The sequence below is a fragment of the Geotrypetes seraphini genome, chromosome 11 (genome assembly GCF_902459505.1).
Source record: "Geotrypetes seraphini chromosome 11, aGeoSer1.1, whole genome shotgun sequence".
In the NCBI taxonomy this organism is placed as follows: Eukaryota; Metazoa; Chordata; class Amphibia; order Gymnophiona; family Dermophiidae; genus Geotrypetes; species Geotrypetes seraphini.
In genome coordinates this window covers 117,869,438-117,891,868 of record NC_047094.1, presented here as the reverse complement: position 1 = coordinate 117,891,868, position 22,431 = coordinate 117,869,438, and the positions used below count along the sequence as shown (strand labels likewise).

General features: G+C 42.1%; 1 protein-coding gene across 4 annotated transcripts in view; it reads right to left on the bottom strand.

Moving 5' to 3' along the window:
- LOC117345703 (erythrocyte membrane protein band 4.2-like) overlaps positions 1 to 22,056 on the bottom strand; it is a 43,971-nt gene extending 21,915 nt beyond the window's left edge. The window contains exons 1-5 of one of the 4 annotated variants that reach the window (XM_033914756.1): positions 21,903 to 22,056; positions 10,238 to 10,423; positions 4,892 to 5,134; positions 3,944 to 4,062; positions 3,025 to 3,153 (exon numbers count right to left, since the gene is read on the bottom strand). In XM_033914756.1, the coding sequence (XP_033770647.1) occupies positions 3,025 to 3,153; positions 3,944 to 4,062; positions 4,892 to 5,134; positions 10,238 to 10,423; positions 21,903 to 21,912 (687 nt within the window). In that variant the 5' untranslated portion in view covers positions 21,913 to 22,056. Of the gene's footprint in view, positions 1 to 3,024; positions 3,154 to 3,943; positions 4,063 to 4,891; positions 5,135 to 10,237; positions 10,424 to 20,824; positions 20,925 to 21,766 lie in introns of those variants that run through there. The other 3 variants (XM_033914757.1, XM_033914754.1, XM_033914758.1) reach the window with 3 other exon arrangements.
- Positions 22,057 to 22,431: the final 375 nt, after the last annotated feature.

The window sequence follows — 22,431 nt, the reverse complement described above, 5'->3', positions numbered from 1 at the left end:
TAGGCAGGCGCATTTAAAGTCGACCCTGGAAATTACTGGGAGCCAGTGGAGTTGTAGCAAGAGCGGCAAAACATGGTCAAATTTGCTCTTTGCAAAGATCAGCCTAGCTGCAGAATTCTAAGGCGCCTCCTTAGATGCTGGAAATGTAGGCCTTTGGCCTTCATTTCTGGTGCCTACCTTTGACGAAAGCCATGATTCTGTAAACGGTGCTATTGTGTGATTGGCATGCGATCAGCTGTTTATTAGGCGGTTGCCAATAACTAGGGCTACCAGACGTCTTGGGGTCCGGACGGCTTTTGAAAAGCTTCTCATCAAAGTTGCGTCAGGAAGCAGCATCTGCGCATGCGCAGACACCATGCGGTAACGTTATTGTGTCATGTCTGCGCTTGCATGGATGCCGTCTGGGGTGGGGCTGGGGGGGGGGCAGAATGAGGTGTAACACGTGGAACAGGATGAAATTAGGCGGGCCTGGGGGCATGGCCAGGGGGTCTGTATTTTCCTTCGCGAAAATCTGGTAACTCTACCTACCCTACCTATCGAGCACCGTATCACTTAGAAAATTATGCTGAACACATGTTTCGGACTTGCCCTAATGTTCAAGCTTTTTGGAATGCTGTTTTTGTCTTTGTGGAGCGCATTTGGAAAATTACCATTCACCGCTCCCCTTTGTTATTGTTTGGAAATGTTCCTCACTCTTTCCCTCATGTACGGGGAGCTGCTGCTTTCCTTAAATGGTCTGTCCTGGTGGCCCTGAAATGTATTTTGCTGCTATGGCTTGAGGATGCTGCTCCAGATGACTCTCTTTGGTGATGTCGGATGATCACTCTCTTGATGTGGGAACGGAGGGATGTGATGGACCTTTCTTCTCTCCCAGGCCGTACTTTTCAGCGCACTTGGGAACCATTTTGGACAACTATGACCCCCACTGGCTCGAAGCCGCTTGCTGAATTGTTGAATCCCTGTATTCTGTTTTATTTTGTTGCACCTGGTTAGCCTGATCCTTTTCTGCTTTTCTCTGGGTGTGCTGTACTTGGAAGGAGGACCCTGGGGGGGGGGGGGCTGTTTTAGGAAGGGTTGCGTTGGGGTGGGAGAGGGGGTTATTGGGGGAATGTGGGGGATGGATTTTATTATCTAAAATTGTGAGCATGTTTGTACTTGGTTGTTTCCTGTTTGATGTTTTTTTTGTTGAGCGCAATAAAACATATTTGAACATAAAATTATGCTGTTGACATTCAAAACCAGAAAAGCAGGGCAGCCTGAATTCATCAATAGATTTGTAACACCCCACTCCTCTTAACGTACTCTTCGATCATCCAACCAAAATTTGCTTGCAATCCCATCCTTAAGACATATTAACACTATGAGAAATAATATTTTCTCCGTCACTGCCCCCTCGCTCTGGAACTCAGCCCCGGCTTATTTACGAGAGATTAGAACATTAGATCATTTTAAGTCTAGCTTAAAAACCATGCTTTTTAAAGATGCTTTTGCAGTATGACAGTCATTTTAAGGATGTTTTAATCTAATACTAGTCCAGCCGTTCTGGATGAACCCTCTGTTCCTCTGTCCTTATGTTTCTGTATTGACGACTTTGAATTGTGACCTCTTCGCTGATTGTCCAGCGCTTCTTGCTGTAAAATCGCCTCGAACTTTCATGGCTTTGGCAGTATATAAGAATACAATTATTATTATTATTTTTGTCCTTTCCTTTCAATCAATGTAGTTCTTCCCTTTCCTCTCGTGCCAGTCTGTCTCTTCAAACAAAAAACAGTATGATATTTACATTCTTTCTTTTTTATTTGACCTGACACCCTTCAAAAGTGCTCAGTGCTCTATTTTATATCAATTTCATTAAATAGCTATAAAAAAAAAAGCTAAAACTTATCTTTTGTTTGTTATTTGTTTGTTCGTTCATATCGGGAAGGGACCTGTCATTTCGCCCGAAGGCTGTTTCAAGAAAAGTCCCCCCTTCTGTTTTCTATCTGCACCATCCCAATCTGATCACTGCTTGGGGAGACTTTTCTTGAAACAACCTTCGGGCGAAATGACAGGTCCCTTCCCGATATGAACGAACAAACAAATAACAAACAAAAGATAAGTTTTAGCTTTTTTTTTTATAGCTATTTAATGAAATTGATATAAAATAGAGCACTGAGCACTTTTGAAGGGTGTCAGGTCAAAAGCGTGCTGGGACAAAGGCGCGCGCATACAATTGAGCGCAGCGCGGAGGTGCGCGCCGCAGAAAATTACTGTTTTTATGGCTCTGACGGGGGTGTGTGGGGGGGGAACCTCCCCCCACTTTACTTAATAGAGATCACGCCGCGTTGTAGGGGCGTTGTGGAAGGTGTGGGGGGGTTGTAACCCCCCCACATTTTACTGAAAACTTCACTTTTTCCCTGTTTTTAGGGAAAAAGTTAAGTTTACAGTAAAATGTGGAGGGTTACAACCCCCCAAACCCGCCACAACGCCGGCGCGATCTCTATTAAGTAAACTGGGGGGGCTCCCCAACAGAACCCCCCCGTCGGAGCCCCTAAAAACTGTAATTTTCTTCAGCGCGCGCCTCCGTCTTGCGCTCAGTTGTCGGCGCGCGCCTTTGTCTTTCGCGGGGTTGTCTATGAACCCTTTTGAAGAGGCCAATGCCATACTAATGATTTTAGCCATTGAAAACACTTGGCTAACAAACTGGCACTTCTGAAGGCCTTAGAAAACCAAATAAAAAAGAAAGAATGTTTTTTGTTTGACGAGTCTGTTTAGGTCAGTCATGTTAGTCCAGGTATTTCGTCTTTTGATATTTCTTTGATGTTGAGTCCTAATGTGTATACTAGGTCCCTGTTTTTCCTTATTTAATATGTAAAGCTGCCTTGATACCTGATAAGGCGGGATAACAAAATTTGAATAAACTTGGATAGCGGCCATTGTTTACAGAATTCGGCCTTAAATGTCCACAGGTTGTCATTAATCCGTCTTTTCTCCGTCTTAGAAATGCAGTGCTGAAATATTACATTTTTACCACTGTTTCCATACCAAGGTGTTGATCATGCGGCAAATGTGTATTGGGTCATTCTTTGCTGCCGAGCCCCTGATAGGATCCTCTAAGCACTCTGAGCTCATGTCCAGCAACTTCATACAGATGTCAAGGATGGTCTTATCGCACTGAAAGAAAAATGTTGTAAGCTAACATCAGGGTGAACAGAATGAAGACATTTCTAGAATCAATCTGATTTGCAGTACCGTGTTTCCCCAAAAATAAGACAGCGCCTCACTGTATATTAATTTGGGGTCCAAAACACGCATTAGGGCTTATTTTCGGGGAATGTCTTATTTTTTTTCATGTACAACAATAATCTCTCCCTTCCTCTCCTCCCCCCAATTTTTCCTCCCTCCCATCCCCCTGTGCAGCAGAACCCCACAAACCCTCCCGCTGTGAGACTGACATACCGTACCTCCGAGGCCTCCAAAAACAGCATCAGCGGCAGTGCTCTGAATTGGGCTGCTTTGCGGCCTTCCCCAGTGATGCGGCAGAGGGAAGGCCTCAGCGGGGAAGGCCCCAAAGCAGGCTGTTCAGAGCGCTGCCGCCGCCACCGGTTTTGGAGGCCTTGGAGGTACGGTATGTCAGTCTCATGGTGGGAGGGCCGGTGGGGTTCTGCTGCACAGGCGGATGGGAGGTCTTAGTATTTGTGGAAAGAGTGAACAAGCGATTCACATCTACCCTTTCCACTCCACTCATTATTTTATAGACCTCTATCATATCACCCCTGAGCCGTCTCTTCTCCAAGCTGAACAGCCCTAGCCGCTTTAGCCTCTCCTCAAAGGGAAGTCGTCCCATCCCTTTTATCTTTTTTTTTCGCCCTTTTCTAATTCCGCTATAACTTTTTTGAGATGTGGCGACCAGAACTGCGCACAGTATTTGAGGTGCGGCCGGCAGGGATTAATTCTGGTTTACCTGCCCATAGTTCCAGGGGTACGACTCAATACTGTTCTCGGTGCCCCGGTAAATGATACCATCTTCATTGAGAACGTATTCCTGTCGCTGTGCCTCATTATTCAGGAAGACGATGTCTTCTGCCATAGAGAAACACCAGAGTTTATGTTCAGTATGTGCACCCTTGACTTAATACAAGAGTCTTTGAGACCTCACAGGCCTGCTCTTCAGGTTGCAAAGGCTCAACATCTTTTGTCCTGGGCCTTTCAGCTAAAAATATAATACCTTTTACAGCTTCTATCGCCACAGATGTGATGCTATCTATTTATATCAGTTACAGTGGTGCCTCGCATAACGAACGCCTCGCACAGCGAACGCTGCGCACAACGAACTTCATGTCTTGCTTCCTACAACGAACTTCGTTTCACACAACGAAGTCGCCCGAGCTGCATCCTTCCGCGCAGGCACTGCGCTTAACTGCCCTCTCTCCGCCTGGCTCCCTGTGCAGTGGCGGACCGTTGGCTCGCAGAGGCCCGGCGCCTACTGCTGATGCGTTGGGGGGGGCGGAGCTACTCTCGCCGCTTCCCCGATGCTAGAAAAAAAAAATGAACAGTTAAGTCCCAGTTTTTGCCGCTGAGACTCTGCCCTCTCTCACTGTAAAATTAGACTCTACTTAGTCTGTCTTTAAATTTAAAAAATGTGTGTTGTTTTAAAAAACAATTATGTTTTTAGATGTATCTAAATAAAAATAATAACAAAAAATTTATCTTTTTTTATGTCATCTTAGCATATTTTATGCTACAGAACGAATTATTTTTTTTAACATGTATTGTTATGGGAAAACGCGTTTCACATAACAAACTTTTCGCATAACAAACTTGCTCCTGGAACCAATTAAGTTCGTTGTGTGAGGCACCACTGTACTTCCAGAAATGTCTGATGTGCCTGCTAGTTAAGGTGATAATTTACCTGGGCACCAGGGATTGAAAATTAGGATGAAGTCTCCCAGCTTGTGGACCGAGTGTTTAAATTTTGTAGACTTCTTCAGCAGAAGGGTGTAATAGCCAATGACAGCACTGGATGGAGTAGTGATTGAGATGCTCCAAGTATGCAAATCCCTCTCTGTGATTGCTGCACTCCACGATTTCTTGTTTCCAAGGCTTGAAATTGTAAATTCATTTTTTGTTCCATTTAGTTTGGATGGGTCAGGCCCTGCAATCAGAAATAAAAGTAACCCTTTACAAAATACAATAACAACAACAAAAAAAAGAGAAATAAAAGTTACTCAGCTAGAAAAATGATAGAAATGTCTTGATTGTGAGGTGAGTCTATGGACAGATTACCTATGTCTGAAGATAGTACATTGCTGAGGTGACTTTACGTATTTGTCATGGGGACTGTGTGGCACAGATTGCCTGATTAGAGAATGACATGGGGCCAAATTTTTTCCCCGTCCCCGCGAGTTCTTTACCTGTCCCTGCCCCATTCCTGCAAGCTCCGTCTTCATCTACACAAGCCTCAAACACTTTAAAATCATAAGTAGCAACAATTCTAGAGCTCAGATTGTAATGTCATAATGCCTCATTCCACCAATGCCTAAGCTCCGTCCTCATCTGCAAAAGCCTCAAACACTTAAAAATCATAAGTAGCAACAATTCTAGAGCTCAGACTGTGATGTCATAATGCCTAAGCTCCGTCCTCATCTGCGCAAGCCTCAAACGCTTTAAAATCATAAGTAGCAACATTCAAGAGCTCAGATTGTGATGTCATAATGCCTCATTCCACCAATGCCTAAGCTCCGTCCTCATCTGCACAAGCCTCAAACCCTTTAAAATCCTAAGTAGCAACATTCTAGAGCTCAGACTGTGATGTCATAATGCCTCATTCCACCAACGCCTAAGCTCCGTCCTCATCTGCACAAGCCTCAAACACTTGAAAATCATAAGTGTTTGAGGCTTATGATGTTAGGGCAGGGACAGAGACAGCAACAGAACTCGCAGGGACGGGACAGGGAACTTGAGTTCCTGCGGGGACGGTGACAAATTTGTCCCCGTGTCATTTTCTATGCCTGATCTCTCCTCATTATGCATTGTAATCCATGCCCTAGTCATCTCTGAGCTGGATTATGGTAATTCTCTGCATCAAGGAGTTCCCTCATCCCATCTCAAAAGACTTCAAATGATATAAGACTCATCTGTTAACCTTCCCTTTGCAAAGATGTTTGGCATTGTCAGCCCTTTCCTGGTTGAGCATTGGCTCCCAGTAGCTTACTGGATTCTGTTCAACACCATGGTATTTTCGGCAAGTTGTAGCACATTATAAGCTAAATAGATCTTTCCGATCTGAGAATCAAAGGTTATTAAACCCAATAGTGCAGGGAAATTTTGCAGATACTAGAGCGATGATATTCTGTATTGCTGGTGTTAAGATGTGGAATGCTTTGGTTGGCCAATTACGACTATGGCCTAGATTCACTAACCTGACGATCGTGCCTGATCCATGGCAGGCCGACTGATCCACAACAGGTCAGTATTTATTTTTTTTCATTTTAAATTTCTTTATTCATTTTTTCATATTACAACAAGTGTATCAGAAAAATACATATAATCTTATAAACACACACTTGATTTTCCTTCATGAATACTTTAAGTACAATATATCATATTTATATTCATATTTTTATAATGTTTTAGATAATATGTAAATCATTTAATATGTATGCCAAATATAAATAAAATAAAAAAGCCCCCCCAAGCCCTCCCTTCCTATTTCAGAAACTCTAACCTAATACTTCAAACTGCATTAATTAATTCATACATATTGTAAGGTAAATAAAATAATACCCACCCACATCCCCACTTAACAAATCTCTTATTATGGGAAAATGTTATTAATCATTACAAAAAATCTGCTAATGGTCTCCAAATCTTCAGAAATTTACCAAAATAACCTTTCTGTGTTGCTATTGTGCGCTCCATTTTATATATGTGGCATACCGAATTCCACCAAAAGTTATAACTTAATCTGTCATAATTTTTCCAGTTACATGTTATTTGTTGAATTGCTACTCCAGTTAATATGAATAAAAGTTTATTATTATGTGACAAAATTTGACTTTTTGCTCTCATTGTTGTTCCAAATAAAATAGTATCATAAGTCAAGGCTACTGGATTGCCCATCATCCTACAGGTCAGTATTTAAATGGGGGCGATCGGAGGAACACCCCCCTCCAACCACACGGATTGCTAGTGAGTGATCCTGAAGCATGCGCAGACCATCTTCTTTGCCTGTAGATGGTCTGCGCATGCTTACAAAAGCAGCGACTTTTTTTTTTTCTTTTAACTTCACTTTCGAGCCGGGTTAAAACCACGGGCTTGCACTGTGGGGAAGGGCAGGAGATCGGGGCCGAGAGCAGAGAAGCAGGGCAGAGAACTGGGCGGCAGAAGGCAGGGCAGTCAGAAAGGACCTGAGCGACTGGTTCTCAGCAGCCGCTCATTTTTGGATCGATCTGCCCGGTCGGTTTCCCTCATTTTTTGTAGTGAATCGCTGCTGCCCTACGTTTGAATGCCATTCCCCCCTCATTTGCATGCCTGGATTGGAGGATGATTGGGACGGAGGTTAGTGAATCGGGTCGGAAAGTGAATCTAGCCCTATGTGCAGACCAGTTCCAATTTAAGAAACAGTTAAAAACTCGGTTGTTCACTACTCCATTTTTGTAATTTAGTAGTCGGCATTTGTACAGAAGAAATGATTTAATTAGGAAGATTTTAAGATTTTAGTTTGTCTTTTATTCTCTGTTCATTCTTATTTGATGCAAACCGTTTAGGGCTCCTTTTACAAAGTCACGCTAACGGTTTTAGCGCACACACCAGATTAGCCGAAAATCTACCGCCTGCTCAAAAGGAGGCGGTAGCGGCTAGTGCACGCGGCAATTTAGCGCTCGCTATTCCGCGCATTAAGGCCCTAGCGCGGCTTTGTAAAAGGAGTCCTTCGTCTTTTTTTCCCGTTGTGGCATGGCCACTGTTCTATTCTAGTGTTTTCCATCTCCCTCTCCCCCCCCAAACTATTATATATACTTGTTTACAGTTTTGATGCTTTAAATTGATCCCTAATGTTTGACTCCTTTTCACTCCGTCTCTGGTTGTCGCCCTGTATAATTTTGTTACTGGTCTATTGCCTACTTAGACATTTTGAGTGATTTGTGGTATATCAGAATAAATATTTCTTTTTTTCTTTTTTTCTGTCATCTCCGGATCAGACCCATGGTCCATCGAGTCCGGCAATCCGCACACACAGAGGCCCAGTCAGGTATACACCTGATGTAGTTTTAGTCACCCATATCCCTCTATGCCTCTCGTAAGGAGATGTGCATCTAATTTGCCTTTGAATCCTAGCACAGTGGATTCCTTAATAACCTCCTTTGGGAGAGCATTCCAGGCGTCCACCACTCGTTGCGTGAAGCAGAACTTCCGGACATTTGTCCTAGACTTGTACCCCCTTAGCTTCAAACCATGTCCTCTTGTCCGTGTCGCATTGGACAATGTAAATAATTTATTTTATCGATGTCTTTCAGTATTTTGAACGTCTCGATCATGTCCCCTCGCAGCCTCCTCTTCTCAAGGGAGAACAGTCCCAGTTTCTTGAGTTGTTCCTCATATTCCAAGTTCTCCATACCTCTTATTAGCTTCGTTGCTCATCTCTGCACCCTCTCCAGCAGTTTTATATCCTTCTTTAGGTTAGGAGACCTATGCTTTATGGTCCTGATTCTATAGTCTGACAATAGTTAGGCGCTGACATCGCCACTGACTCTATAAAACTTATGTGCCCATTATAGAATCACGCTTGGGTGGCACTCAGTTAGGCACACCACACTTATGCCAGGGTCTTCTTCGCCTAAAGTTAGGTGCTGATATTGGAGCCTAACAGAACCTGATTCACAAAGAGGCGCCTAACTCGAGCACGCGCCCGCGATCTACCCATAACCACGCCTACTTTTAGTGCAGGCGCATTGGGATAGGCACCTACATTTTAGGGAATCGAGTTTCTCGAGTTAGGCACCAAACTAAACTAAACCTTAAGTTTGCATACCGCATCATCTCCACAGAAGTAGAGCTCGGCACGGTTTACAGGAGTTGGTATAGAAAGGAACTACAATGAAAAGTAGAAGGACTTAGAGAGAGAAGTTTAGAGGGACTTTGTATATCGATGAGGGAGGGGTCATTGCATTTTAGAGAAAATTAAAGCCGACCGTGAGGTGTTAAGTTTATCGATCAATTAAGATAGGCTCCAATATTGGCGCCTAAGTTTAGGCGGAGTTTATAGAATCAGGGCCTATGAGTGTGAAGGAAGTGATCTGACTCTAAAGTGAGTGCGATGAAGATTATCTATTTCCTTGGTGAATTTATAGAGGTCATCTTCTGTAATTTGTGTTTGATGGAAATGACCTGTCTCCGAGGTGAGTATTATACAGAGGTATATGAGGTGAGTTTGGTATCGAGATAAATCTGTCATGATCGAAACATTCATGATCGAAACATTCAAGGTACTGAAGGGGATAGACTTAGTAGATAAGGGCAGGTTGTTCACCCTCTCCAAGGTAGGGAGAACGAGAGGACACTTTAAAATTGAAAGGGGATAGATTCCGTACGAACGTATGGAAGTTCTTCTTCACCCAGAGAGTGGTAGAAAACTGGAACGCTCTTCCGGAGTCTGTCATAGGGGAAAACACCCTCCAGGGATTCAAGACAAAGTTAGACAAGTTCCTGCTGAACCGGAATGTACGCAGGTAGGGCTAGTCTCATTTAGGGTGCTGGTCTTTGACCAGAGGGCTGCCGTGTGAGAGGACTGCTGGCACGATGGACCACTGGTCTGACCCAGCAGCGGCAATTCTTATGTTAAGCACATAAGCACATAAGCATTGCCTCCGCTGGGTCAGACCAGAGGTCCATCATGCCCAGCAGTCCGCACACGCGGAGGCCCATCAGGTCCAGGACCTGTGTAGTAGTCCTCTATCCGTACTCTTCTATCCCCTTTTCTTCAGAAAGTTGCCCAATCCCTTCTTGAACCCCAATACTAACTAGAAACGCCTTCACCGGATCAGACTTTAGGTCCATCTATTTTGGCGACCCGCACACGCAGAGGCCAAGCCAGGTGCTCCCAGATGGAGACCCTGATTACCCCTATCCCTCAATGTGATTTGCAAGGAAGTGTGCATCCAACTCACGCTTGAAACCCAGAATGGTAGTCTCCGTTCTTATGTAAACTGAGTATGCCTGAGATTATCTGGCTGTGAAGTGAGTATTTGATGAAGATTACCTGTCTGTGCAATGAGGGAGATCTTTCTGAGACTCTTGAGGTAATGATGGACCTCTCTTCTGAAGTGCAAAGTAATGATGAAGTCCTGCCCCCTCCTCACAATTAGCTGTTGTATACTGATCTCATTGGTGTGGTGAGCCCTGTTATTTTTGGGTGCATTCAGTTCACATTTTGCCATCTGCAGGGCTGTAATGGAAAGAAACATTTAAACAGTGGTAAGTCATATTCCTGAAAATGTTCACATCACTGGTAAAGGCTACTGAAAAATCTTACTTCTAACTTTCAAAACAAAACCTAGTACATTCCCCAGCATTTATTGATAGATTGTTACCTCCTTACACAACTTCAAGATTACTTCGATCCACTCAACAAAACCTGCTTTCAATTCCATCCATCTGCCATATCTGAGACAAGAAGATGGTCTATCCAAATTCAAATCAAATCTTAAAGCATTTCTGTTCAAAGACGCTTACGAGATATAAGCTGTCATTTCCCTCTCTCATTTTCGTTATCCTATTTCCCCTTCTGTCATCGTTTTATTTTTTTTCTTTTTACATTGTAATTTCATTACCTTCCCTCCTTATGTATCAAGTTTTTTCTCGTATTGTTGTGGTCTCTGTTTTTATAACCCTTATTTTATATTTTTAAACTGAATTGTAAGCTGCTTAGACTTCGAGAAAGGCGGTATATCAAACAGAAATAAACTTGAAACTTGTCTGAGCAAAATCCAAATTAAGAAATTAACATGGCTGTGTGCCCCATGATGTGGATTTCTGTACTATTTATTTATTTCAATTTTTATCCTGTCCTCCCAAAAAGCTCAGAACGGGTTACAAGAAGACAGTCAATCCAAGGACATGACTAGTCACAAACAGGAGTCATCTACATCAGTGGTCTCAAACTCGCGGCCCGCCAGGTACTATTTTGAGGCCCTCGGTATGTTTATCATAATCATAAAAGTAAAATAAAACAGTTTCTTGATCATATGTCTCTTTAGCTATAAATGGCAATATTATTATTAAGACTTAGCCAAAAGGAAAGATTTATAAAGAGTTTTACCTCATGCAAAATTGTCATTTCTTTAATAAGACATTAACTATTTTTTTCTGAGGCCCTCTAAGTACCTACACATCCAAAATGTGGCCCCGCAAAGGGTTGGAGTTGGAGGTCACTGGTCTAGAGCAAGAATCTGTGCTGATGTCATGTTTTAACAGAAAAGGAGAGTCCTCACTGCTCTTCGGAAAGCTATCAGTGAGTCTAGTGTCTTGATTTGTGCAGGCAGTTAGTTCCGTAGTCGAAGGATGGCTTTGAAGCCCTTCTTGATGAGTGAAGCAATGGTTTTGGCACTGTGGGACTCATCTTCAAAAAAGATAGACATCCAAAGACCGGCACTTAGATGTCTTACTAGTCATGATGTCCAAGTGGGCATTTTTGAAACTGACTTTCTAGATGTCTTTCTGGTTGTTTTGTCTCCAGTGTATCTACATCTTAAGGGGGCATGTTAGAGGTGTGTTTTGGCTGGGATTAGGGCGGGCTTAGTACTTTACTTTTTTTCCTTTCAAATCGTAAGAACTTCCGCCTTAACGCTCCCCCTCTCCTCATTAGTAAACAGATCGAACTCTCTTCTCTGCATCAGACCAATTCCTTCTCTCCCCCCCTCAACACGACCCTCCTTTCTTTACTTTTTCCCCCTCCTCCTCCCCCCTCCCAATGATCCCTGCCCCCTCCTCTCATACAATATGCTTTGCTCCCCCTTCTCACAAATTCAATTGTACTCTTTTACGGTAAATACCGTTTATGCTCTGTATTAGTCCTTCCTTACTTAAATTGTCAATGTAAACTAGTTTGACCCTTCGATTGTCTTGTTATGTTCTTCTTTTTCAACTGCACTGTATGTAACTCATCTATTTGTTGTGAACCGCCTAGAACTCCCTGGGTATGGCGGTATACAAAAATAAATTATTATTATTATTATTATTCTACACACACATTAACCTAGCAGCTAATCTCAAAACAGAACCGGCAAAATAACGACTAATTGGAAAGACTGTTCTAGACTGAATTGTAGTTTCTGGTGGAACTCAGTATGTCATATGTACAAGATGGAAAGACTACTTGCAGTACAGAAGGGTTATTTTAAAAGATTTCAGGAGATGTGGAGGCCATCAATTGAATATTATAATGATTAAGGTTTATTCTTTTTCTTTATGGGATAATTTGGAGAAATGGGGGGAGGATAGGATATTCTAATTAAATAGCAGTATATTTTAACTGATTAATGCATATAAGAAATATGGTATATGTATGAACAGAAAAGGAAAGGGGGTAAATATATTGGAAATATATTGCTATGGAATTTTAGGGGATATATGGAATATGATGAGTTATATTTGTTGTGCATTTAATTTATATAATACAATGAACAAAGAGTTTGAGGAAGAAAGGGTGGGGGAGGGATAGGTTAATGTAAGATTAATTGTAATATAGAAGAGAGATGTCTAGGTATGTATATGTTTGGATAGATTATTTTGTGGATATGGGGAGGGATGGGAGGTGGGTGGGGGGAATTAAAATATGTATAATAATGTTGTTTAAGAATGTCAAGTGAGTTATGTGAATCATTTGTAATAATATTGTACACTTGTTGAAAGAAATAAAATGAATAAAGATTTAAAAAAAAAAAAACAAACAGAACCGGCAGATGAATGCAAATGCAAAGTCAAAATTAATAAAATTGCTGGTACTTATCTTGAGAAATGCTCTTGTGCTTAAAAGTGCTTTAGTTGAATTTTAAAGTGCTTTTGATTCGTGCTCCATATGGAGCACGAATCAAAAGCACTTTAAAATTCAACTAAAGCACTTTTAAGCACAAGAGCACTTTCTCAAGATAAGTATCAACGATTTTATTAATTTTGACTTTGCATTCATCTGCCGGTTCTGTTTTGAGATGAGCTGCTAGGTTAATGTGTGTGTAGAATAAAGTTCTTACGATTTGAAAGGAAAAAAAGTAAAGAGAATTTTTTTTTTTAAACTTTATTTAAAATATAATTCAATAAAGATAACAAAATAAATATATAAATTTAGTGAGTGGTAGGGCGGGTTCAAGTCAGTGATGTTAAAAAAAAAAAAAAGAGCAGGTGAAAAAATCACCTCTACAAGAGAATCCGAAGTGATTACAGCGCTCCACCATTTCAGGCTTGTAACCCTAGCAAAAGGAACGCCTTCAGTTGCATTTCTATTTTTACCAGTGGTTGTTCTGTGATAAATTTAAGAATTGGGTAACCACAGGTTTTTCAGTGTGTTGTTGTGGAACATACATACACAGATACTGTACATCCGATTTTATATATATATAGATTTCTCAACTCAGTCCTTGGGACAGACTAAGTCAGTCTAGTTTTCAAGATAACCACAATGAATATCATGACTGCTCTTGGAAAAAAGATGCCAGGCTCAATGGGTCTGAGGGAGCCTGACATTTCATGTGTTCTTATGAATGATATTACATTTAATTTGAATATCTTGGAGTCATTTTGGGGGTAAAGACCTAGAACCTAGAACAATTGCTTTCGCCCACTACTTATGAGGAATTTAGGAAACGTCTAAAAACTTCTTCCTAAAGCATCTAGACAACTGATCCTCTCTTTTCTCTCCCCTCTATAGCGATTAACTTGTCCTTTTGATCACTCTCTCCTTAACAATGAATTTCCTGTCCTATTAATTCTCTTTCTTCCTCCCCTCTTAAAATCAATCAATTTGTTACCTTTGCTTAATCTTCTGTAAACCGCATAGAACTTCACGGTATTGCGGTATATAAGCTGTTATTATTATTATTTTTGGATCCTGTGCAGTGATAGAAGCTACAGCAGATTACCGTATTTGCCGGCGTATAAGACGACTGGGCGTATAAGACGACCCCCCAACTTTTAGTTAAAATATAGAGTTTTGTTATATACTTGCCGTATAAGACTACCCCTTCTTCCGCACACCTTCTCTACCGCCCCGGGTGCAGCACAGCCGGCCAGGTCCCCTTACTTTTGTGGCACTTCCCCGACCGACCGATAACAGCCCGGGTCCGACAAACCTCCCTGCCCTTAACCGCAAATCTAAATTACCTTCTTACAGCTGCTGTAAGAAGGTAATTTAGATTCGCGGCTACAGGGCAGGGAGGATTGTCAGACCCGGGCTGTTATCGGTCGGTCGGGGAAGTGCCACAAAAGTAAGGGAACCTGGCCGGCTGTGCTGCAACCGGGGCGGGGCGGGCCGCTCCTCTCCCTTGGTAGCCACTCGAACCGCAAGGCTACTCTCCTTCTCCTTATCTGCCCTGCCTGCAGCACAGAGCCAAACGGAAGTCTTCCCGACGTCAGCGCTGACGTCGGAGGGAGGGAGGGCTTTGTTTAAGCTTTGTTTAAGCCCTCCCTCCCCTCCGACGTCAGCGCTGACGTCGGGAAGACTTCCGTTCGGCTCTGTGCTGCAAGCAGAGAAGGTAGGGAGAAGAAGAGCCGCGTACATCCAGAAGACTGAGCATCCAGCCCCGCAGGAGCCCCGCGACCCTCGGAGGCGTCCCCATGGGATCCCCGCGACCCTAGGGGGTGTCCCCGTGCAGCTCTCTAATGTAAAGTAAGGGCATGTAAACAGTACCCGGCGTATAAGATGACCCCCGACTTTGGGGAGGATTTTAAGGTACTGAAAAGTCGTCTTATACGCCGGCAAATACGGTAATTCAGGAGTACAATATCCAGGGCCAGTGCTAACAGGGAACAAAAAGGACAATTGTCCTGAGCCCGCTCAAGCCTACTTGAAGTGAAAGAAGATGCAACCTGCTGGTAGGATTTGGGGTTTGAGGCCCTCTACCCAGATCTCCACCCTAGGACCCAGTTTGTTTAACACCAGCCCTGACACCATCAGACGATTCAGTCACATTCCGTATAAGGGAGAGAAAGACTATGGGCTTCTTTTACGAAGCCGTGTTAGCGGCTTTATCGCGCGCGATTTTTAATCAAGCGCTAACTCCTGCGCTAGCCGAAAAACTTCCGCCTGCTCAAGAGGAGGCGGTAGCGGCTAACCCGGCTGGCAGTTTAGCATGTGCTAACCCGGCTTCGTAAAAGGAGCCCTATGCGGAGTAGAAATTTATTTATTTATTAAGGAAGACTTGATATATATAGTCATAATGCATAATGTGCAGCTATGTGGTTTATAATAATAATAATTTATCTATTTATTTAAAAATTTATATACCGCATACAACTATGTGGTTTCCATATCGCATACATAAAATTTTGTTTCCCTATGATTATCACATATAACATAGACATGTCTAAATAACATCATTAATCGTCCCTGTTATAAACAGGGATAAAGCGCAAATTCAATCAATTCAGAAATACAAGCAAGCTTTAAATTATACATTGCTGTCAAAGAAATTCTAAAGGGCGATTATCAACTGAACAATACCTTAGCATATGAAGGCATTGGCAAATAATTGAGTTTTCAGCATGTTCTTAAAATTCATCCTCCCCGGGGGGTGCTAGTGAGCCCGATGAGATAGGCAGCAAACCGCTCGAGCTCCGACAGCTCCGACTCAATTAACAATCAAAGGGCTTTAATATCGATTGTAACTGCGGAGCCTAACTGCGTACAGAATAAGAGAAATGTCAGCGTGTAAGTCCAACAAGCGCAAAAGCGCTGAACCCGCGTCGCCATCAAAATCCGAGACTGGTAAATCTGAAGACGCTACATCGGCGGCCATTTTATCTGAATTACGTACAATCAGAGAACTGCTAGTGGAAACGAAGCAGGACACGAGTGACCTAAAAGCCGAATTTGCTACCATGAAGGAGGAAATCGCCATCATGAAAACAACGGCGACTAACCTGGAAACAAGAACAGCGGCTGCTGAGTCCTCCATTAAATCTCTCCTAAAACAAACAAACCGCGTGGCAGCGCTGGAGCACGCTCTCGAGGACGCGGACAACCGCGTGCGGAGATCCAGCTTCCGTCTATTAGGCCTCCCGGAGGGGAGGGAAGCTTGTGACTTAATCAATTTTCTTGCAGTCCTCCTTCCACAAATACTCAAAATGCATGATGATATTAAACTGGATTTTGATTGTGCCTATCGCTTGCAGCAACCCAGTATTTCCCCAGGCCTGTGCTTGTCACGTTACTAAGACACCAACAGGTTCTTAAGATAATGCAACAAGCCAAATTGCATTCTCCCATTACATTTGAGGGTCATAAAATCTTGATTGTCCCAGATTTGGCAAAGGAGACAGCAAAGAGAAGAAAATTGCTACTCTCATATAGACCTCAACTTAAGAACCTGGGAGCTAAATATGGGATGCTGTATCCAGCACGCCTGAGGGTTACTTTTAATAATACAACCAAAGACTATCTTAATCCCGTGGAATTGGCTGACTTTATTGAGAGTGTGAAACCAACTGCTATTGACAAAGCCTGATAAGTTTAACTCACAATATGATGCTCTATCACTGTCTCTAATTGCTTAAATTGATTTCCCTGATATATGCAGTTCTCATTCTACATGCTGCCTTGTTCTCACTGACAGGTTTATTAATGTGATTTTGCGAATTGATGCCTAATGTTTTCAATTTGAGCTGAGGAAGCCTTGCGGTTTAGACTTCTCTTTCTTGTCAGCTTTCTGACCCATAGTGATGTTACTCTGTTTGATACAGTTTTTTGTGTTATTGCAGGACCAGTTGAACTGTTTATGTGCAGTATATGTTTCTCACTTTTCTCTCAGGCTATATGTCTCACATGTGATCTCTAAACATGCGATAGTACTGAAATATATTTACATGCTTGTCTCAATTTTCATTATGACTATAGTGATGTCATGTCTTTAACCTGTTTTTCCCTCAATGTGAAAGGGTCTCAAAATCCAGTGAAGAGACTTAAAATACTACGCCACACTGAACAATATCACCCTGATATCATATTCTATCAAGAAACACATCTTTGTGCGACTGAAGCACTTAAAGTCGCCCCCAAATGGGCCTCCAAACCACTGTTTTCCCCTGCAGTAGGGAGGAAGATAAGATAACGTGCTGATGTTAGCCACTGCATTGTATCTTCCTCACATGATATGGAAGGTAGGTGGCTTAGAGTTACATTGAAAATGTCACACTATCTTCTGCACACCTACAATATATATGCACCAAATGAAGATTGTCCTGTCTTCTTTGAAACCTTAGCAGAGGATATTTGCTCTGCAGAAGATTCACCAGTGTTGCTAGGTGGTGACTTTAATCTCATCTTGAATCCGGAAGTGGATAGGAAATCCAAGGCCTCATACAAAAAAATCCAAGTCATGGCACTGTTTGCAAGATCTAATGTGTCAGCTGAAATTAGTAGATCCATGGAGATTATTACATCAAACAGATGAGAAGTTCACTTTCTTCTCCCCTCCGCATGCATCCTATTCGAGAATTGACCTTTTCCTTCTCAGCTACTCTCTCATAAGCAAAGTGGATGCTGCTGAAATACAGCCCATCACTATCTCTGACCATTCGTCAATCACTCTCACGCTTCAGGACATCACCCTACCGAAATCTACTGGCGTTTGGAGATTTAATTCTTCACTGTTGACGGACTCTCTCTTCATTGACCCTATCAATACACATATTAAAGACTTCTTTCTTTTCAATAAAATAGAAGAGACCTCTTGGCAAATCACACGGGATGCCTTTAAATCTTATATTAGAGGAATCATTATTTCCTATGCTGCAAAACTAAAGGCTGATACCAGAAGACAATTACAACAGATGGAGACGCAGATAGCGACGTTAGAGGCCTCACATGCTGCGGACCTCAATAACATCACTTTGCAGACGGAATTGAATAAATTACGTTATGATTATAATTTGCGTCTTAGTACCTCTGCTGCATCTGAGGTCCTTCTTCAATCATCTCACTACTATGCCACGACCAACAAAGCAGGACATCAATTGGCACAGTATCTGAAGCTGAAGACTGAAAGAACAACTATAGCGGCCATAAAATCTATGTCAGATGAGGTCCTAACTACAGACAAAGAGATATGTGGTCAATTTCATAGCTATTACCGAGATCTGTACAAATCAGAAAATCCCACGTCAAAGACCATCGATGAATATCTTACTTGTCTCACTGGTCCCAAATTAAATGAGAGTGACAACGAATTTCTATCCTCGCCATTAGAATTGGATCATCTAAAGGACGTTTTAAAAACCATGGCTAAGCGTGAGGCTCCAGGGCCTGATGGATTATCAGTTGAGTTCTACTTGGCCTTCCAAGATATATTATTACCAATCTTGTTGTCTTACTTGACTCACCTTCTAACTCAGAGCACGGCAACTGGGACGTTTACAGAAGCGATGATTATTGTGTTGTCAAAACCGGACAAGGACCCTTTGTATGTACAACATTACAGACCTCTGTCACTGATAAATGTGGACGCCAAGATATACGCAAAGGTGTTAGCAACCAGAATGCAAATGATGTTGCCAAAATTAATTCATTCTGATCAAAATGGCTTTATGAGAGATAGACTTGCTAGTGACAACACCCGTCTTTTCTCTCATATTATATTGCAAGTATGCAGATCTGCCTCTCCTTTTGTGACTGTAGCCTTAGATGCAGAGAAGGCATTTGACCGAGTGGAATGGTCTTTTATGTTTAAAGTACTCACTTGGTTTGGCTTCTGTGACTCCTTTATTCAAATGGTGAAGGTCCTGTATTCCCATCCAGCTACTAAACTTCGTATCAATGGGACTCTGTCAGAAATGTTCTATCCATCAAGAGGTACGAGGCAGGGCTGTCCGCTCTCTCCTCTACTGTTCAATTTGGCCCTGGAGCCACTGCTGCTTGACATCAGATCCAACCCCTCCATTCGCGGTTTCCAACTGGCTAGCCTGTCGATTAAGTTATCGGCTTATGCGGATGACGTCCAAGTTTATACTTTACTGGAATCTTTACCGAACTTGCTGTCCACCATCAACAAATATTCTACTGTATCTGGATATAAGCTTAATCCAACCAAGTCCGAAGTAATGCCTCTCTCTGGAATGCCATGTGGAGAGGAGGTCAGAGCGCTTCAACTCAAATATGCCCCGACTAAGCTGAAATACTTAGGAGTCTATTTTGGCATCACTATTGAAGACACTCAGAATTATAACATCTCATACATCATGGATATTATTACATCTACCACCGCTAGATGGTCGCCATTGAAGCTGTCTTGGTGGGGCCGCTTGGACTCTATTAAAATGGTTTTAGCTCCAAAAATTACATACATTCTCTCTATGATTCCATTTCTTTTTCCGCTGTCTGCATATAAGAAATTCGAATCTGCCATGGTACAATTTCTATGGAATGCTAAGACTCCTCGCATTGCCCTGAAAAAGCTAAAGTGCACTAAAGATCATGGGGGAGTCAATTTCCCTAGTCTTTATGACTATCACCTGGCCTTTTTATGCAGACAAGGTTCACAGTGGCTAGTAACACCTGACGAATCACGTATGCCAGCATGGTTGAAATTGGAGCTTGCTTTACTTCCTGAAGATCATCTCACGTATATCTCATTTGCCCAAAAAGGGAAAAAGATAAGAGACAATGTTATCTTCTCATCTACCGTAGCTGCTATTCAAGAACTGGACTCAATTGCTCCAATTCGATGGAATGATACCACTAGTTCTCCTCTATGGCGTAATCCCTATTTACTGATTCAAGGAAGATATATGGAATGGAAATCATGGCGGAAGAAAGGCATTTGGTCGATTGGACAATTGTTGTCTGAACTTAACTGTTTAGATTTTTCAGCTCTAGTTGAGTAGTATGGATTAGTATCCACCCAATATTATGAATGGCTGCAAATAAAACACTGTTTACTGGCTTACTTCAAGACGACCACGTTATTAACGGATAATCCTACCATACTTAAATGGGCTACTCTGATCATGTCTAAAGCAGGTCAAGCATCTGCATGGTATAAATTATTGCATGAAATTATTGCATAAATTATTGCATGAAAACAAATTCAAACCCCCGCTGACACTGTACGATATATGGGCTCATGATATCTCTGTGTCTCTTGATCAACAGGAATGGGAGGAAATATGGCTGCAATCATTTAAGGCTTTAAAGTCATCTTCTATGCTACATATTGTCTTATTCATTTATCACCGTGCCTACTGGACGCCGCTCAAATTATCCAAAATAGACTCCTCTAATTCCAATAAATGTTGGTCCTGTATGACTGCCGTGGGGACCTTAGACCATATGATTTTTCACTGTTCTCATCTAGTGCCATTCTGGTCAGAAGTGTGGTTTACTGTATGTCAAATATTACACATTAAAGAGGACATATCATTTGCCATTGTCCTCTATGGGTCCAGTGCCTTACAGACACTCCATCTTGATAAATACGAAGCTCGACTACTCAAATGCTTGATCCTCATAGCATTCAAACTTATTCTATCATGCTGGAAAGACTTTTCGTCCTTACATCATAATGCACGGTGGAATACGGTTTGTTTAATTTCTAAATTTGAACTTGTAGCTGCTGACAAGACAAACTCCACTTATGCTTACCATAAAGTATGGTCTCCTGTCTTAGATTATTGCAAATCAACCTAGATAAAAATATTTGAATCCTTTCTATAGTGCATTTATACATGATGACATTATTTGCATTTGTACATTTAACATTTACTCTCATACATGTCAATAATCAGCCTTGGAAGTTATTTGCTGCATATGTATAGACCTGTTGATTGTAGTACTGCAATACACGGTTTCGTGTTGTGTTTGTTTTTCCATTTTGTACTGTTTATAATTTAATAAAAAAGATTGAACGAAACCGCAGGATACCAGGCAAAGCATTCCATTGTTCTACGCCAGCCACAGATATCATTGATGCTCCGATCCAAGCATGCCTAGTCAACAGTCTACCCTCCAAACTTAATTTCATCCCATTTACATCTCTAAGCTCTCTTCTCGGTTTATAGATCTGGAAGAATTCTTGTAAGATCTTTGGGGAAGCAGGATACAATGTCTGATGTATAATTGCAGCAATCCTAAACGGCACTCTTTGTTGCATAGGTAACCAGTGTAATTTCTATAGGCACTCCTAGGAACCCCTGTGATTAATCTTGCAGCGGAGTTGATAAGCATTTGCAAAGCCCTCAACTTCCCTGTCACAACTCCTAAGTAAAAAAGATTTAAACAGACGCGATAGAGGAAAGGAGAAGGGATTGCCAAAAGCTAAAATGTATGGTGTACACATATGCTTTGCTATATCAGGCCGCTGTAATCACTCCTGTAACTTCTGTATTATGAAGCAGTAGAAATAACAGTCTGACATGAAGCATCCTCAGGGATTTCACTGTAACTTTCATCTGGGACAGACTGGTTTCTCATGCTCCCAGCAGTGACTTACACCTTCATGTTTCCATCAGCTATAGGCGTTCATTAATCTTTTGCAAGGTTTTCGAAACTGGTTTCAAGCTGCAGAGTGGAACGGTCTTCACTCACCATGAAACTAGTTTGCAATCCACTTAAGTCAGGGAATGGTAAGCAAGGAACCAGCTGCATCTTTCTGACCAAGTTCAGTTTCCTGTATCTTTTTTTAAAAAAATGTTTGCCTTGACATTTTATTTGCTCTGCTCACCTTGCCCCATGCTGGTCGTCCTCACAGTCAGCTTTGGAGTACGAATGTCCTCTCACAAACCGCTCCCAAACTTGCTTTTGCCCGTCCGTCACACCCCACTAAATAGAGTCATATGATCCCAGTTTCTCACTACGAAAAGGAAACTCATTTTTATTTCACAGACAGTTTTCAGGGACTTCCGTTTCATGGTGCTGGGGAGGGTTTTCTGACTTTATCTTAATCTCCAGATGTGTAGCTCATTTCTGCTATCTGCTAACTCCAGGCAGTGCTCACTGGGGTTCTGTGAATGTGACCCTGAAGCTCCTTGTTAAAAATAATAACTGTTTCTTGGTTTTATCCCATTGCAAATCTAGAAAAGTAGGTCCTTGTTTGTCTATGGGGAATCAGAGCTACTATCGGCCTCTTTTACAAAGCCACACGGCAACAGCCCTGAAGCCCTTTAAATCTCTATGGGCTCCGGGGCCGTTAGCGCAGCGCAGCTGCCAGCGCACCTTTGTAAAAGAGGACGTATATATCTTTCTGCGTGCCC